Consider the following 14,813-nt stretch of genomic DNA (forward strand, 5'->3'; position numbering starts at 1 on the left):
CCAAACTCCACTATGGCCAAGACCAAAGCAGCTGTCAAAGGACACCAGAAACAAAATTGTAGACCTGCACCAGGCTGGGAAGACTGAATCTGCAATAGGTAAGCAGCTTGGTGTGAAGAAATCAACTGTGGGAGCAATTATTACAAAATGGAAGACATACAAGACCATTGATAAACTCCCTCGATCTGGGGCTCCACGCAAGATCTCACCCAGTGGGGTCAAAATGATCACAAGAACGGTGAGCAAAAATCCCAGAACCACACGGGGGGACCTAGTGAATGACCTGCAGAGAGCTGGGACCAAAGTAACAAAGGCTGCCATCAGTAACACACTACGCCGCCAGGGACTCAAATCCTGCAGCGCCAGACGTGTCGCCCTGCTTAAGCCAGTACATGTGCAGGCCCGTCTGAAGTCCGCTAGAGAGCATTTGGATGATCCAGAAGAGGATTGGGAGAATGTCATATGGTCAGATGAATCCAAAATAGAACTTTTTGGTAAAAACTCTACTTGTCGTGTTTGGAGGAGAAAGAATGCTGAGTTGCATCCAAAGAACAGCATACCTACTGTAAAGCATGGGGGTGGAAACTTTATAGTTTGGGACCGTTTTTCTGCAAAGGGACCAGGACGACTGATCCGTGTAAAGGAAAGAATGAATGGGTCCATGTATCGTCAGTCAGATTTTGAGTGACAACCTCCTTCCATCAGCAAGGGCACTGACGATGAAACGTGGCTGGGTCTTTCAGCATGACAGTGATCCCAAACACACTGCCCGGGTGGCTTCGTAAGAAGCATTTCAAGGTCCTGGAGTGGCCTGGCCAGTCTCCAGATCTCAACCCCATAGAAAATCTTTGGAGGGAGTTGAAAGTCCGTGTTGCCCAGCGACAGCCCCAAAACATCACTGTTCTAGGATGGAGGATAGAGGAATGGGCCAAGATACCAGCAACAGTGTGTGAAAACCTTGTGAAGACTTACAGAAAACGTTTGACCTCTGTCATTGCCAACAAAGGGTATATAACAAAGTATTGAGATGAACTTTTGTTATTGACCAAATACTTTTTTTCCTCCATAATTTGCAAATAACTTCTTTAAAAATCAGACAAAGTGATTTTTCTGGATTTTTGTTTTCTCATTTTGTCTCTCATAGTTGAGGTATACCTATGATGAAAATTACAGGCCTCTCTCATCTTTTTCAGTGGGAGAACTTGCACAATTGGTGGCTGACTGCATACTTTTTTGCCCCACTGTATATATGGATGGCATGATGCGAAGTCAAGTCAAGTTGGCGAGCATGCACTGTTACAGTGCGTTGCCACACCCACCACACAACCAAACAACTCGGGATCCCGGTTGGTAACCTCCCAGGCAGACAGACAGTCCAGTCCCACCTTCCGGAAATGACCCTCTATCTGCCGCAGCCAGGTGTTACGTGGGCGACCCCTTGGCCTGGTCCAGCCACTCGGGTCCCCAACAACGAGGATCTTATGAGCCAGGTCACCCTCAGGATAACGCGCCACATCGCCGTAGTGCCGTAACTGACGCTCCCTCACAATGCGGGTCATGTGCCTCATTCGGGACTCCGTGAGCAACACAAAGTCAAACCAGCGGATTCTCCAAAGTGACACACATGAAGGAGTCCAGTCTTCGTCTCAGGTCACTGGACAGCGTCCATGTCTCACAACCATATAGCAAGACGGGAAGCACCAGGACTCTAAAGACTTGGACCTTCGTCCTTTTACAGATAACAGGAGTGCCACACACCCTTTTCCAGTGACCTCAATACCCCCCATGCTCTCCCAATCCATCTACTGACTTCATAGGAAGAGTCACCAGAGTCACATGAATGTCACTGCTGAGGTAAGTAAACCTCTCGATGACGAGGTCGATACTCTCACCGCAGACAGACACACTGCTGATGGCCGTGCCCAAGAGGTCATTAAAGGCCTGGATCTTTGGTTTTCATCAGGACCCTCACAAGCCCAGACACTCAGACTCCTCACTCAGTCTCTCGAGACCCCCGATCAGAACCTCCATTGACTCCACGAAGATCACAGCATCGTCAGCAAAGTCAAGATCAGTGAATCTCTCTTCACCAACAGATGCCCCACAGCCACTGGACCCCACGACCTCGCCCGACACCCAGTCCATGTGATCACTGAACAGAGTAGGAGCAGAACACACGGCTGACGGACCCCAGAATCAACTGGGGAAAAACACAGAGGGTCTGCCTCCACTCTGCACAGCGCTCACAGTACCAGTGGACAGGCCGGCCAGGATATCCAGCAACCTCGAGGGGATCCCACGAACCCTCAGGATGTCCCACAGGGCAGCTCCATCAACTGAGTCGAACGCTTTATGAAAATCGACAAAGGTTGCAACGAAACTCAGCCGATATTCACGTTCACGCTCCGTGACAGCCTTCAGCGCCAGGATGTGGTCGATGGTGGACTTCTTAGCTGTAAAACCAGACTGCTCCGGTCGCTGGTAGGTGAGAAAGTGATCACGGATCCTATTGAGGACCTTACCCAGCACCGAGAGCAGCGTTGTCCACATGTAGTTGCTGCAATCCAGGCGATCACCCTTCCCTTTCCCATATCGTTTTCCAGTCAGTTGGGATGATGCCAGTCTCCCAAATGGAAGCAAAGATTGCTTGCAATGCCAGGAGGACAGCCTGACCACCAGCCTGGAGAAGTTCACCCACGGATACCACAGATCCCTGCAGCCTTCCCTACCCTCATCTGGTTCACCACCTGTGCCATCTCAGTGAGACTGGGGGGTTCACAGCTAATTGGAGGGTCAGCCTCAAGGACCGTGGACCAGAGATATTCAGCGTCCTAGCCGGAGGATCAGCTTTGAACAACTGCGCCAAGGCTGGGGAAAAGTCCAGATTGCGTGCCAGAGAAAATGAAATTGAATTCAGACTTAACTCGCTGTTCTTTATGATCACCACCACAAAAAAAAAAAAACACAGAACACGTTTAATGGTGTATGAACAATACAGAGCCACGCCACTGTGCAGACTGGCACAGAATACCATAAGTATGCTACACCTAGCGGCAAAATTCGCAACGAAGTTTTGCTTGTGCGGCAGGTACAGATTCTAGTTATTTTTGGGTACCCTCTGGTACATTTAAACTAGCTTAATAGCGTAGTCGGCATGATCACCTTCCCAGTGAATTAGCTTACATACTGTACAAACTGCTATTGGGATATACATCACATTGTCGCAGTGCCAGTGAAGTACAGATTTTCGCTATATCTTACCTAATTCATCTTCTCCAAATCCCAGCACGTGGCCAGTGAGAGAACTCCTACATGACCCGCTGCTCCCAAAGCACAGAGTCTTTTCTTGAAAGTGCTTTCCAGACGATGATTTGTGCAGGGCTCGGAAATGGCTGTGGAAACAGAGAAGGTGTTACATTTGGTAAGCCGATGCGTGGCAGACATACTGATTCCTTAATTTTTTGTTGCTGCCACAGCCGGCCAGGGAACTCGAATTGCCTGCAGCTTTAATTCAGAGTGCCGGTGGCCTTCCTCTTTACTTCTAGGGGCAAGAGCACCACGGTTTCATTCCAGCACTGATACAGACTGCTAGTCTCTTGCGATCTTCAGATACGTTGAGTTATTCGATGAAGTCTATCAACAAAAATGAAACGTGACATATATTCACTGTGTATTACCAGATCTTAGGGAGGAACTGGACCCTTGAGCAAGACCCTTAACCTGCAATCGCTCCATCCTGGGTATGGCGTTAATCTGCAGCCAACCCGGCAAGCTGATCCTCCAACTTACAGTATACAGCTTGGTGGCAGGATTGGCACTTGAGCCACCGTTAAAAAAAAATCTCACAGTGTTCCAGTGTGGTGTGGGAGGCGTCACCCACGGCACTCGGGTCCCAGTCTGGGTGGCTTGGCGTGCGGTGGGTGTGGCAACGGGCAATATCAGCTCAATGTCTCCTCTGTTAGGGGAACAATCTGGACGAGAAGAGGCCATTCAGCCCAACAAAGCTCACCAGTCCTGTCCGAGAAAATACATCAAGTCAAGTTTTGAAAGTCCCTAAAGTCTTACTGTCAACCACACTACCTGGTCGCTTATTCCAAGTGTCTATTATTCTCTGTGTAAAGAAAAACTTCCTAATGTTTGTACGAAATTTCCCCTTCACAAGTTTCCAGCTGTGTCCCTGTGTTCTTGATGAACTCATTTTCAAGTCACCGTCTTGATCCACTGGACTAATTCCCTTCATAATGTCAAACACTTCAGTCATGTCACCTCTTCATCTCCTGTAAAGGCTCAGCTCTTTTAATCTTTCCTCCTAACTCATCCCCTGTAGCCCTGAATCAGCCGAGTTGCTCTTCTCTGGACCTTCTCCAGTGCTGTTATGTCCTCTTTGGAGACCAAAACTGCCCACCGTACTCCAGATGAGGCCTCACCAGTGTGTTATAAAGCTGAGCAGAACCTCCTGTGACTTGTACTCCACACATCAAGGCGCTATATAACCTGACAGTCTGTTAGCCTTCTTAATGGTAGTCTGATACTGGCAGTTGATAGTGTCAAGTCCACTATGACTCCTAAATTCTTCTCATAAGGTGGACTTTTTGATTTCCAGACCACCCATTGTGTATTCAAACCTCACATTTTTACTTCCTGTGTGTAATTCTTTACATTTACTGACATTACATTTTCTTTTGTTTAAACTGTAAAGGCTCAGCTCTTTTAATCTTTCCTCCTAACTCTTCCCCTGTAGCCCTGAATCAGCCTAGTCGCTCTTCTCTGGACCTTCTCTAGTGCTGTTATATCTTTATGGAGACCCAAACTGCACCCAGTACTCCAGATGAGGCCTCACCAGTGTGTTATAAAGCTTGAGCAGAACCTCCTGTGACTTGCACTGCACACATCAAGGCGCTATATAACCTGACAGTCTGTTAGCCTCCTTTAAGGCTTGTGAACACTGTCTGCCAGTTGATAGCGTAGAGTCCACCAGAACTCCTAAATCCAGTCACCATCTCGATCCACTGGACTAATTCCTTCATCATGTTAAACACTTCAATCAGGTCTGCTCTTCATCTCCTGTAAAGGCTCAGCTCTTTTAATCTTTCCTCTTAACTCATCCCCTGTAGTCCTGGACTCAGCCGAGTTGCTCTTCTCTGGACCTTTTCTTGTGCTGTTATGTCCTTTTAGTAGTCTGGAGACCATAACTGCACACCGTACTCCAGATGAGGCCTCACCAGTGTGTTATAAAGCCTGAGCAGAACCTCCTGTGACGTATACTCCACACATCAAGGCGCTATATAACCTGACAGTCTGTTAGCCTTCTGAATGGCTTGTCTCCCAGTTGATAAGGTTGAGTCCACTACGACTCCTAACTTCTTCTCATAAGGTGGACTTTTGATTTTCAGACCTCCCATTGTGTATTCAGACCTCACATTTTTACTTCCTACGTGTAATTCTTTACATTTAATTACATTTCATTTTCTTTTGTTTAAACTGTAAAGGCTCAGCTCTTTTCATTTTTCCTCATCACTCTTCCCCTGTAGCCCTGAATCAGCCCAGTTGCTCTTCTCAGGACCTTCTCTGGTGCTGTTATGTCCTTTTTGTAGACCCAAACTGCCCACCGTAGTCCAGATGAGGCCTCAACAGTGTGTTATAAAGCCTGAGCAGAACCTTCTGTGACTTGTACTCCACACATCAAGGCGCTATATAACCTGACGTTCTGTTAGCCTTCTTAATGGCTTCTGAACACTGTCTGGTAGTTGATAGCGTAGAGTCCACTACGACTCCTAAATCCTTCTCATGAGGTGTACTCTTGATTTTCCGACCGCCCATTGTGTATTTAAACCTCACATTTTCACTTCCTTTGTGTAATTCTTTACATTTACTGACATTAAATTTCATCTGCCACAAATCTACCCAAGCCTGTCTGCTGTCCAAGTCCTTCTGTAATGATATAACGGATTCCAAATTATCTGCTAATCCACCGATCTTGGTATCATCTGCAAGTTTAACCAGTTTTTTACTTATATCCATCCATTATCCAAACCGCCATATCCTAACTACAGGGTCACAGGGGTCTGCTGGAGCCAATCCCAGCCTACACAGGGTGCAAGGCAGGAAACAAACCCCGAGCAGGGTGCCAGCCCACCGCAGTTGTTACTTATATTCCTATCTAAATCATTTATATATATTAAAAATAGCAGCGGTGGCCCCAGCACTGCCCCCTGCTGGTCACCACTCTTAATGTCACCCGATTCGATGAGGTTCCTTACACCATCACCCTCTGCTTCCGGTGTCTGAGCCAATTCTGCACCCACCTACACACCACACTGTGAACTGCCACTTGTTTTAGTTTGATGCCCGCCCTCTCATGTGGCACCTTATCAAATACTTTCTAAAAGTCCTGATAAATAATCTCATCTGCTCCACTCTGGTCATATCCTTTTGTTGCCTCCTCATAGAATTCCAGCCTGTTAGCTAAACATGACCTCCCTCTTCTGAGCCCACACTGACTGTTCCTAATACCGCCTGTCCTTGCCAGGTGTTGCTCAATCTTAATTGTTAATAATTCCTTCCATTAATTTTTCTGTGATGCATATTAAGCTAGACAGACAGTGAGATCATATTCTATGACAAATGTTTGCATTTTCTACAACTCTGCCTGCCTTGCCAAGCGGGATCCTGAGCTGTTTTGTTGTGTGGTGGGCATGTGAACGCGCCGTACCAGTGCATACTCCCCAACCTAACCTAATGCGATTTTGTATGCTTTGGTGTGCTGGGCTGGTAACATCTCTTCAAGAGGTGCCCCATGCTGATTAAGAAAGCTGGTTCAGATATGGGATGCCCTCTGGACCCACTGGAGGTAGTAGTGGAGCAGAAAAGGAAGACAAAATGGATGGCCGTTATCCGGATTAAAGTCTTGCAAAATCAAGGACTGGATCCCCAGTTTAAAGACACTGATGCTGCGTGCATAATAATAATAATTCATTATATTTATTTTGCGATTTTCACACTACTTAAAGTGCTACCACACAGGGAGGACCCAGGACCCGTGCCCATTGTGGATGGATAACTATATCATCTGTGTTTTCAAGTCATTTCAATGTGGACACAAAATATTTACAGTAATGTGGAAATGCTGGTGTGGACGGAGATCTCTTTCATCTAAAAATGCTGTTTTTAAGTGAAAATCTAGAAGTGTGGACACAGCTGGAATTCTTTAGAAATCTGTTAGCTCCTTTTCCAACTCACAATTGCTTGACCGCTGTTAAAGGGAAACAGAAAACAGCAATGACTGGTTCTCCAGGGTCACATGTCCGAGTAGACCCTCCTCAAATACGCAGCCCCACTCAACTCCACTCCACTCGGCGGGCTGCAGTGGCGATGACCGAGTCTTAGCTCTACTGCCGTGTGTTTGAAAACTCACCCCAGACCTTCAGAGCTACAAAACTTCAGCTTCATTGCGGTGTGTAAAACAAAATGGTATTAACAGCACACAAAAGAAAAGGCTGCTGTGGGGAAGCCTGTGTTACGTGTGATGTGCTCACGCTGACACAAATTAATACATTATTACACTCTGAACCATGTCTGGAGGTCTTACCCGCCGCGGTCTCCAAACACGTAGGTTCCATGAAGTCTTCTTGATTGGCAGCCCCTGTATAGAAATCCGCCAACCAATAAAGCACCGCTGCTTGATTTAAGTTCATAGAGGGAAGGCTCATGTTCTGCAAGGAAAAGGAAAATCAGACGGAAAGTTCAGATGACGGTACTTCTTAATACTCAGCTTAATTCATTAGTAAACTTTAATTAAAAGATAAACATCATGCCTAGCAGTGAAATAAAAAAGGGTCAATACACATATCAGAATACGGATGGAGTTACTGCCTGGGTAGTATGGTGGCACAGTGGTTAGTGCTGCTGCTTCACACCTTCACAGAGCAGGATCTCATTCTCTGTGGGGCACACATGTTCTGCCCACGTCCATATGTGTGTCCTCCACGCTCTCAGGTCAGGTCACTCATCCTTTACCTCAACAAAATACCATCAAGAATCTGTGATGAAGCTTATTAGATATAGTTTAGTATTGTTGTTATAAGCGTGTCTCAGGAACACGAATGGTACACTTCATAAACTGATAGACAGATAGATAGATAGATAGATAAAAGGCACTATATAATAGATAGATAGATAGATAGATAGATGAAATGCACTATATAATAGATAGATAGATAAAAGGTACTATATAAGAAATAGATAGATGAAGATACTATATAATAGATAGATAGATAGATAGATAGATAGATAGATAGATAGATAAAAAGCACTATATAATATATAGACCAGGGGTGCTCAATGCGTCGATCGCGTTTGACTGGTAGATTGCAAAAGGTAGTGCTGGTCGATCGTGTTGCATTCAAAACAATTTTTTTTAAACGTTAGTCTATCATATATCCTCCCGATGGCATTTGTCTTTTGATTGACATACAGGGTGGCCAGTCTGAGGCCAAGGCACTATATGATAGATAGATAGATAGATAGATGTGAAAGGCACTATATAATAGATAGATAGATAGATAGATAGATAGATAGATAGATAAAAAGGTACTGTATGATAGATAGATAGATAGATAGATAGATAGATAGATAGATAGATAGATAGATAGATAGATCTTTATTTTTCCCCAAGGTGAATTTTGGCTTTTCTATAGAAACTCAATAAATAAATACTCTAAATGTAAATTTTGACAAACAAAAAACATCTCTATTCTACACAACAGAATAATTAAAATAAAAAGAAGAAAGAAAAAAATTCTGACTTGTCTATGGGGGACAATATCAGTCCCAGCTGCAGTGAGGCGCTATACAGGCGTATTGGCTTTTGGTGTAAAGAAGCCCCCAGTCGTGTTTCTTGACACGCTTCAGTTTAATAATTTGTTAGCTGAAAGTTGTCAGTGTTGGTATGTCATAGAGAGACCTTGTTCATAACGGCACTCAGTTCTGTCTTCATTTTCTACTCCACTACTGCTTCCATTGGGGCCAGGGGACCTTCCTAACTGAGAAAAGTGCTATATGACATCTGTTGGAGTGACAAATGCAAAGCATTTTATTATTAGAAATGTTTGTGATGAGCCCTCTGTTGGAACGACAAATGCATTGTGTATATCTCTGTTATATGCCATTTGATATGGGATTTATGAAACCAGTGTTAATATTTGTGATGTGCCATCTGTTGGAATTACAACTGCAATGCATTTCATTGCTAAAAATTTGGCCGTGAGCATCAGTAGGCTTTGCACCCTAGGAACCAAATTACCTGAACTCTTCCATAACATTTCAGTAATTGTTTACCGCACTGATGCTGATCATCCTGATAATAAATTAGATAATTATGATATCAATGGACGATTTGAATTCCTAATTCATTGCAGAATTGCTGTATTTGAGGGTTCCACTATGGAGCAGGGGTGTCTCACTCCAGTCCTGGTGGGCCGCAGTGGCTGCAGGTTTTCATTCTAACCATCTTCTTAATTAGTGAGCCGTTTTGGCAGCTGATTAACTTGTTTTGCCTTCGTTTTACTTGACGTGACTCAGACCCCTCGGTTGTTTCTTTTTCCTTAATGAGCAGCCAAAAAATAATGAGACACAAAACAAGACCAGTTCACCTGAAAATAAAGAAAGGGGAAGGTCTTGGCCATGTTGGTCTGCTCAGATCACCCAAACTTCTTGACGGTGGTCTTAGAAAAAACAGAAGATCAACAGGCTGCTGTGGCAGAACGAGAGCAGCGACAAGTCCTGATATTCAATAGTAGCTTTAATTAACAGCAAGAATTGGCTTCTGAGCCAGAAACTGGTTGGAGTGAAAGTGGTTGGAGTTTGACGTTCCAGTTTAGCAGCTCATCTGTCTGTCTTCACATCGCATTTCTGTTTGGCTGCCATTCAATGCAGAAACGAATCAATTCAGCGGACTGAATCCTTAAAAACAGGGCTTTGAAAATGGAATGGAAAAGGAGTTAATTAGCAGTGAAAACTAGGCACTGATTAGGAAAAGGTTGGAATGAAACCTGCAGCCACTGTGGCCCACCAGGAGTGAAGTTAGACACCCCTGCTCTATGGCGCCTCTTTCTCTTCCACAATTTGGCTCAGAAACTAATCAGCACATCGTCATCTAATGGGTAATGGCCGGATTCGGTTCCAGTGACTGTTCCTGTTCATGCTAAAAACAGACCAGGGCGTTTAATGATCATTGTGCGCTTCCATCTTTGTGGCAGCGGTGTGATGAAGGCTCATTTCTTTTCCAGCGTGACTGTGCCCCTGTGCTCAACGCCAAGTCCATAAAGACCTGGAGGAGCCTGAGTGACGTGCACAGAGCCCGACCTCAACCTTACTGAACCCCTTTGGGAAGAACCGGCGAGCCGTGTCCTCCAGTCCACCATCTCAGCACCCGACTCTTGTGGCTGAATGGGCACAAATTCCCACAGATGTGCTCCAAAGTCATGTGAAAAGAAGTCTGGAGGCTGCTAGGGCTGCAAAGGTGGGCTGTTAGGGAATGCCATACAAATGTAATGACCAACAGGCTCATAAAAGGGGTGAAGGTCAGGTGCCCACCAACCTTTGGCCAGACAGTGTATGCCAGAAAGCAGATGTGCCCCTTGTGACCAAGTAGCATATTAACAGATGAATGAATAAATAAATGGACGGACCGATTCAGCACCATAAAAACGTCTGCCACCTGAGTAACCCGACATGCCGAGAGGGACGTCAGCAGAACATAAAGCAGAAAGAAGCGAGACACGTTTTTTGCAGATGGAGTCTTCTTCTCGTTGGCAGTCCTCTCCAGTTACATAATGCAGAAGCAGCTGCTGTCCTTGCTGATCCAGACGGCTACATGATATCTGGAGTGGATCCCAAGCCTAGGGAATATTGAGCTGTCTTTTCGCAGACATTCGGCTTATTAAAACAGTCTGCTGCAGGCTTATGCCTCAGCTTTGGTCGCACATGGAGATCACACCCAGAGCTTTATGATCGCACATCTGTAACGAGGCCGAGCGAGCCAAGGCTTTATTTACAGCAGGCCATTTTAATGGCTGATCCGAGCAGATTTGCAGCTTCATCGCTTCCAGGCAGGAGATATGGGGTATTGCCAGCGTTAGGATCCTTTAATGAGGCACAGAGATTGGTGGTGCGAAAGCATCGCAGCAGAATTAACTTCACAAGAAAGCAAAGGATTCGGGCCTTGACAGACAGATGGGGTTGGGGGGCCAAGATGGAGCAAGCGAAAGGAAAAAAAATCCATCCATCCATCCATCCATTATCCAACCCGCTATATCCTAACTACAGGGTCACGGGGGTCTGCTGGAGCCAATCCCAGCCAACAAAGGGTGCAAGGCAGGAAACAAACCCTGGGCAGGACGCCAGCCCACCGCAGGGCACACACACACCCACACACCCAACACACACTAGGGACAATTTAGGATCGCCAATTCATCTAACCTGCATGTCTTTGGACTGTGGGAGGAAACCCACGCAGACACTGGGAGAACATGCAAACTCCACGCAGGGAGCACCCGGGAAGCGAACCCGGGTCTCCTAACTGCTACCCACTGCGCCACCGTGCCGCCCAAGGAAAAAAAAAAAAAGAAAATTTAAATTAAGAGAGGAGAGTGGGAGCCTCGTTTGTGGACCATCTACACCAGACATTAAACTCCAGCTCACTTGATCATCTACATTTAGGAAGGCAGGAGCCATTAGGGCTCTGAGGCTAAGGATTTGCACTGGTATCCGGAAGGTTGCTGGTTACTGCCAAAGGGGATCCTACTCTGCTGGGCCCTTGAGTGAGGCCTTCAACCTGCATTTGCTCCAGGGAGTGCTGTACAGAGGCTGACCCTATGCTCTGACCCCAAGGGGTATGAGAAAAATAACAAGAAATTGTATAATTGTGTATGACGTCAGTAGACGGATTGGGAGAGCATGGGGGGTCATGAGATCGCTGGAAAGGGGTGTGTGGCGCTCCTAATATCTCTGCAAAAGAACAAAGTCTTTAGAGTCCTGGTGCTTCCTGTCTTGCTATATGGTTGCGAGACATGGACGCCATCCAGTGACCTGAGACGAAGATGGGACTCCTTTGGTACTGTGACTCTCTGGAAAATCTTTGGGTACCGCTGGTTTGACCACAGAGTCCCGAATGAGGCACATGATCTGCATTGTGAGGGAGCGTCAGTTACAGCACTTACGGCCATGTGGCACCATTACCCGAGGGTGATCCGGCTCATTGTTGAGGACCCGAGGACCCACGGGGTTGCCCACGTAACACCTGGCTGTGGCAGATAGAGGGTCATTTCTGGAGGGTGAGACTCGACCACGTGTCTGCCTGGGGGGTTGCCAACCAGGATCCTGAGTTGTTTTGTCATGTGGTGGGTGCGGCAACATACTGTACCAGTGCATGCTCCCCAACTTGACTTGACATGTATAAGGCAAATAAAAGAATAAATAAATAAATAAATAAATAAAATATTTTTCACTATCTACCCTGTGGCCAAAGTCCATTTAGATTAAATTAAATAAAGCTTTGGCCTTCAGACCCTGTGTATTCAGATCCCACTACTGACACTGTGTCACCCCGAGCAGGTCACTTCACCTGCTTGAGCTCCAGTTGGGAAAAACCAAAGAAATGCCACCCGCTGTACCTCACATGCTGTTGGTCACCTTGGATGAAGATGTCAGGCACGTGAATGACAAAGTGACAGGTGTGCCATGTGACCTTGTGCCTCTACAAAGTGCACACTGCACTGCTCTGTATCTGCCAGCTCCTTCTCCATATGTGTCAACAGATAACACAGGCCACCATCTTTATTAATCCCGTGGGGAAATTCACAAGCATGGGTGGGCTTCTGCACACGTATGCTTAGCTCAGACGGCTAAGGTGCTGCTGCTCCTGCTTATGGACGCACAGAAATTCTGTATGGAATCTTCTGTATGTGATTCATCTGCCCTGATCTCTGGAGTTTCCAAAAGCTCTTTTTTTAAAACCCACACATTCAGAAGTGGCATCGGAGTTTATCATTCATGCCAGCTGTCAGGCTAAGGATCTGCACCGATATCTGGAAATTTGCAGCTTCAAATCCCAAAGGGGATTCTACTCAGTTGGGGCATTGAGCGAGGCCATTATCCTGCAATTGCTCCACAGAGTGCTGTATGATGGCTGACCCTATGCACTGACCCCAAGGGGTATGTGAAAACTAACAAGAAATTATATAAGGCAAAAAGAACAAGAATTTAAATAAATAAATAAATAAATAAATAAAGTCATCCCCTTCATATTTTTCACTATCTACCCTGTGGCCAAAGTCAATTTAGATTAAATTAGATAAAGCTTTGGCCTTCAGACCCTGTGTGTGCAGATCCCACTACTGACACTGTGTCACCCCGAGCAGGTCACTTCACTTCACCTGCCTGAGCTCCAGTTGGAAAAACCAAAGAAATGCCACCTGCTGTAAGTCACCTTGGATGAAGACATCAGGCACATGAATGACAAAGTGACAGGTGTGCCATGTGACCGCGTGCCTCTACAAAGTGCACGCTGCACTGCTCTGCGTCTGCCAGCTTCTGATGTTGGTTTCTGGATACCAACGCAGATCCTTAGCCTCAGAGCTGGCATGAATGATGTTGTGATGTGAGATTTTGCATATAACTTGATAAATGTTTTGTATGTCTTTATTTATAATTTAGGCAAAGCAATGTAATTTAGTGTTACTTTGGTGAGAGGCATTCATGTTTATTCCCCCCGTTTACGAGTAAGTTTCTTTGTAATTTTACGACAGGATTTGGGGGATGTGTCTTAAACCAGTTTGAGTATTTCTTCCATCCCACACACAAAGCCAGGTTAGTTTAACATATGGTCTTGGGTTTGCAGGTGTTAAGATGTACTATTTCCCCCCATTGGTCTGAGAAATGGCTGTTTGGAATTGGCTTGTCTCAGAGGCCTTTAAGTACCATGATGTCCTATTGGCTGTAGGGGTTGGACAGAAAACCTATAACTTTGCTTGCTCAACCACATTCTCTCTCTCTCTCGCTAACCTGTGATGATGTAGAAGTATCTTTCTCTTGCTAACAACTGATGAAGACTACCACACCATGAACTGATGAAGACAACACAATGAAGAGCACAGAGCACAGCTCAGCAGACTTATTGAACAGACATGTGGCTGAAAGCTAAGCACCAATGATGCCTTAACTAGAGACATTTTAAGTAACTACAAGTCTGTGTGCCACCTGAATTACACATCACCATTTATCAGGCTGTATGGTTGCCAATATTCAAATGTACTTTGCATTTTGTTATTATTTATGAATATTATCAGTAACTAGCGAAATACCCGCGCTTCGCAGCGGAGAAGTAGTGTGTTAAAGAAGTTCTGAAAAAGAAAAGGAAACATTTAAAAAATAACGTAACATGATTGTCAATGTAATTGTTTTGTCACTGTTATGAGAGTTGCTGTCATATATATATACAGTAATCCCTCCTCGATCGCGGGGTTTTTATGCGTTCCAGAACCCCCCGCGATAGATGAAAATCCGCGAAGTAGAAACCATAAGTTTGTATAGTTATTTTTATATATTTTAAGCCCTTATAAACTCTCCCACACTGTTAACATTATTAGAGCCCTCTAGACATGAAATAACACCCTTTAGTCAAAAGTTTAAACTGTGCTCCATGATAAGACAGAGATGACAGTTCTTTCTCACAATTAAAAGAATGGAAATAGATCTTCTCTTCAGGAGCAGAGAATTTCAGAGAGAGAGAGAGAGGGCGGCTCGCAAAGAAAAGC

At 45.3% G+C, this 14,813-nt stretch overlaps 1 protein-coding gene across 1 annotated transcript in view; it reads right to left on the minus strand.

Moving 5' to 3' along the window:
- The window catches only part of LOC120527109 (hedgehog interacting protein), a 215,047-nt gene that overhangs the window by 78,330 nt on the left and 121,904 nt on the right, over positions 1-14,813 (minus strand). The window contains exons 9-10 of the mRNA XM_039750200.1: positions 7,589-7,712; positions 3,262-3,392 (exon numbers count right to left, since the gene is read on the minus strand). Of these exons, the coding sequence (XP_039606134.1) occupies positions 3,262-3,392; positions 7,589-7,712 (255 nt within the window). The remainder of the gene's footprint in view (positions 1-3,261; positions 3,393-7,588; positions 7,713-14,813) is intronic.

The sequence above is a fragment of the Polypterus senegalus genome, chromosome 4 (genome assembly GCF_016835505.1).
Source record: "Polypterus senegalus isolate Bchr_013 chromosome 4, ASM1683550v1, whole genome shotgun sequence".
NCBI classification, from domain to species: domain Eukaryota; kingdom Metazoa; phylum Chordata; class Cladistia; order Polypteriformes; family Polypteridae; genus Polypterus; species Polypterus senegalus.